The following is a 4,124-nucleotide window of genomic DNA, read 5'->3' as shown; positions in this document are numbered from 1 at the left end:
ACTGCTTAAGCACTTACCTATATGTTTCTTTTTTCTTTTCTCATTTATCTGTAAATGGTTTGATGTTTTCTCTCCCTTGCTAGACTTGTAAGCACCTCATTCATGTCTTTTAACTCAGGTTAACTCCCCACAGGCAGGGATCATGTCTTCCGACTCTACTGTATTTCAGTCTCCCAAGCGCTTAGTACGGTGCTCTGCACACAGTAAGTGCTCAATAAATACTATTGATTGATTGACTGATTGATTCTCTACTGCAGGGAAGTTGTGCAGCCTAGTAGATAAAGCACAGGCATGTGAATCTGAGGACCTAGGTTCTAATCCTGGCTCCATCACTGTCTGGATGTCTAACCTTGGGCAAGTCATTTAAATTATCTGTGCCTCAGTTGCCTCATCTGTAAAATGGGAATTAAGACCATGAGCCCCATGGGGGACCTGTACTGCATCCAACCTGATTAGCTTGTATCTACACCGGGAGCTCAGAAACTTAGTACAATGACTGGCACTTAATAATCACTTAAATTTCATTTAAAAATCCCCAGAACTTTGTTAAAAGAAGACATCTGGAATAGTCACATCTTCAGAACAGATGTGTTTATTTCTTAATTGAGAATGGATCTTAGATCCAATCTTCTTTGAGGGCATGAAGACACGCCTTAGTAAATGTGAGAGGTGCTGGTATTTATATTCTTATATTAAAGCTTGGGTGAGTGATAAATTTACTGCTTCAAAAAAAAAAGCACCAGGAGGGGAAAAATGAAGAGTAAAGATGCCAGCATGTATAATTCAAAGTTGAGGCAAAATGCTAAGAAAACGAAATTTCAAGAGCTGCCTTCTAGAAAGCTACCCCAACATGCATGTCAGAGGTTACCAAAACAACCAACTGTCTCCTCTACAAATGAATAGCCTAGATTCTCATCCAGTGGCTCTTATTGCCTAGCAACAGAATTCACTTTGGGGAAAGGAAAGGAGCCTTTGAAGAAAGATCTGGAGAGTGGCATATGGACCCTGCCCATAACCTGGTATTAGGATTTATTCCCAGTGAAAGGGGAAGGGGCCAGGAGAGAGGATGGAGAAGATTTCATTTCAGGTGAGGTTTTCCCCCTCCAATTAAGCAGCTTCCCTTCTCCCCTTTGGAAGGTCACTTCAGAAAGGCACGGGGTGCAGTTATTTTAAGAAGCAGCGTGTCTTGGGAGTCAGAGGGCGTGGGTTCTAATCCCGGCTCCGCCACTGGTCCGCTGTGTGATCTTGGTCAAGCCACTTAATTTATCTGTGCCTCAGTTACCTCAACTGTAAAATGGGGATTAAGCCTGCGAACCCCACGCGGGACCCCAGCGCTTACAACAGTGCTCTGCACATAGTAAGCGTGCAACAAATGCCATTATTATTATTATTATTATTTAAGGGAACCTACCCAATTGCTAGGAGATGGGACTAGCAGGGAAGACCTCACAGTGAAAGAGATCGAAGGAGCGCCCCTCCCGGGCTTTGGAGAGTTTCTCCCTCACCCTCCTGCCGGCCCATCTTCTTCCTCAGGCTGCGCTAAAGGGGTGGGGGGATGTTTCCCCCTCGTTAATGCTAAAATAATTAAATAGTGACTGGCGCTGGGAGGTGTCATTGGAAGCCCGCGCCTCCTTGGCCGGGAGAAGGATGGAGGGAAGGGGATGGGGACTGCGGGAAAGGTATTAGGCTGGAATGGCGGCGGTATCCAAGGAGATGGTCCTCCCCGGGGAGCGCCCGTCTCCATGGAGACCCATCCTCGTGGGGAAGCGCCCATAGGCGCGGCTGGGGTCCCCTAGGGGGCCGACGGGATGTGGGGAGCACTCTTTCTTGGGAATAGGGGGCCGGGGATTAGGGTCCCGCCACCTGCTCTTCTCGTCCCTCTCCGTCCGGGGGCCGCTCGGGCCTCGCCCGCTCCCCACCGCCCCGCCCCGGGGCGGGCCCGAGGCCCTCCCACCGCGCCGCCCACGGGGAGGGCAGGGTGGTCGCCGACCACCGTCCTCCTCGGTCCTCCTGAGGGTCCCCGGGCCAGACATCCCCTCACGGAGGCCCCCGTCCCTCCGGATCCGTCTTGGGACGCACGAACTCGCCTTTTCGGGCTTTATAAATTAAAGAAAGTAAGAAGAAAGTTTATTTTTTTTCCAAAAGTAGGAAAAGCTAACAGAAGGGTAGGCTAGAGGAGCAGTGCGCCTCTCCTGCCGAGTCAGTGTCCCGAGTCCCTTCCATCCTCCCTCTCCATCCTTCCCAGCGGCTCCCGGCCGCGTCCTGGCGCAGAGATCCGGGACCCAGGGACCCAGGGGAACCTCCATCCCTCCTTCCCCGAAGGGCGCAGAATTGCCAAGCCGAAGCCCAGTCTTTCCCGGAATTCCCTTCTCTCAAAGTTACCCTCTCTAGAAAGGCGAGCGTACTTATATGAAATCTACAGAACCTACTACAAGGCAGGGAAGCGTCCGGCCGGGGGAAGGATGTGGTTCAAGTCATTGATCTGGAGAGTATGGACACCAGCTCTTCGGACAGCACCTTTTTCCCACGGTTGTCTCTTCTCCGTCCCTCTCCATCCTTCTTATATCTCCGTCCGCTCTATCCCTCTCCACCACTTATCCCTCCCCATCGCCCCCACTCCCTCTCCAGTCTCCATCCTTTTCCATCCTCCATCCTCGCCCGTGTTCCTCCATCCTCCGCCATCCCTCTCCTCCCCTCCATCCCCACCCATTGCACTCCCTCCCACATCCTCCTTCTTGCCCTTCTCCCCTCTCCCCCTCCCCCCTCCCCGGGCCTCCCGGCCAGCGATGACCACAGGCTGGATCCTCGTCCCTAGCTGGATTCCTTCTTGCAGCCGTCCAACAGCTCGGTCATGAAGGAGATGTAGACGATGGCCAGGCGCAGGGTTTCTATCCGGGACAGCCTTTTTTCGTAGGCAAAAGTGGGCACCTTCTTCCTCAGCTGATCGAAGGCTTCGTTGAGGTTGAACATCCTTTTCCTCTCCCTGATGTTGGCGGCCTGGCGCTGGGCATAGGTGATGACCCGCTTCCTCTTGGGCCTGCCCAGCAGAGAGGCGCCTCTCAGTAGCTCCCCTCCCTCCTCCTCCTCCTCCTCTTCGCCGTCGTCGTCCTCCTCCTCTTCGTCCTCCTCTTCCTCCCCGCCCTCCTCCTCTCCGTCCCCCTCCCCAAAGCGGGGCAGCCCCCTGGACAGGCCCTCCCGAAAGCAGAGGGCACCGTCCCCAAAGGGAGCCCCGGCTGGGAGGTCGTACCGTCCCGGTCCACCTCTGAGGGGGTCCCCGCAGGCGGCCAGGGACAGGTCGGCCACGAAGTCCAGCACGGTGGCATCCTCGAAGCCCCCCGGACCCTCCATCTGGGGGCATCTGCCGGGTGTCTCATGGAGTTCTGGCCAGGCGCGGGGGAGATGGAGAGGAAGGACGCGTGGAGGCTCCAAGGAGAAGGAAGGCTTCTCCTCCGGCTGAGATCCTCCTCCCCTGGAGACTCCCCCCGCTTCCACCACCTCCCTCTTTGCAGGTGGCAGCGAGGAGGCGAGGCTGAGGAGTGAAGGGTCCAGGTGGGGAGGGAAACGTTAGAGCTCTGCCAAGTCGGGTGGGAGCAAGCGCTCTCCACCGGGCTGGCTTCTCTTTGGTGCTCCAACCGGGGGATGGCGGGCAGGCGAGGGCCGGGGCTGCTTTTAATGATGTCCCGAAGAGGGGACGGGAATTGTTTACCCGGTATCCCGGTGCCAAGCAAGCGGAATGGCTGGACCCCCATTAGCCTAAGTAAGCAAGGTGCGGGGAGAGACATCGCATTCCCAGGAGTAACTGTTGGAACCGGCATTCTCCTGGCAGCGCCACCCAAGCAACTCTCCCCTCCTCTCCCACCCCTCCCAATCCCAGGATAGTAAATCCCCCTCTCCTAAAACCGCTGAGGCACTCGGCCCCCTCTCCTCCTCCCTCCTTCGCCTTCCTTCCCTCACCTCCACCTCTATTTCTGCAAAATGGGAGATTTTACCTTGCCTTCAAACTGTGAGCCATTTGTGGGGCAGGGACTGGGCCTGATCTAAAGCTTACTGCATCTATCTCAGAGTGAGAGATTAACATTCACAGCGGTTATTATTATTTACTAATTTGTGTGACATCTACTAGG

At 54.9% G+C, this 4,124-nt stretch overlaps 1 protein-coding gene across 1 annotated transcript; it reads right to left on the bottom strand.

Moving 5' to 3' along the window:
• Positions 1-2,810: 2,810 nt before the first annotated feature.
• On the bottom strand, positions 2,811-3,419 carry FERD3L (Fer3 like bHLH transcription factor). Its single transcript, XM_029070186.2, has one exon. It carries the CDS (start codon positions 3,346-3,348, stop codon positions 2,812-2,814), a length of 537 nt encoding a protein of 178 aa, XP_028926019.1. The 5' UTR covers positions 3,349-3,419; the 3' UTR covers position 2,811.
• Between the last annotated feature and the right edge of the window lie 705 nt (positions 3,420-4,124).

This window comes from Ornithorhynchus anatinus, chromosome 8 (assembly GCF_004115215.2).
Source record: "Ornithorhynchus anatinus isolate Pmale09 chromosome 8, mOrnAna1.pri.v4, whole genome shotgun sequence".
Lineage (NCBI taxonomy): Eukaryota > Metazoa > Chordata > Mammalia > Monotremata > Ornithorhynchidae > Ornithorhynchus > Ornithorhynchus anatinus.
Note: the sequence above shows the minus strand (reverse complement) of the source record. Positions and strands in the feature narration are given on the sequence as shown.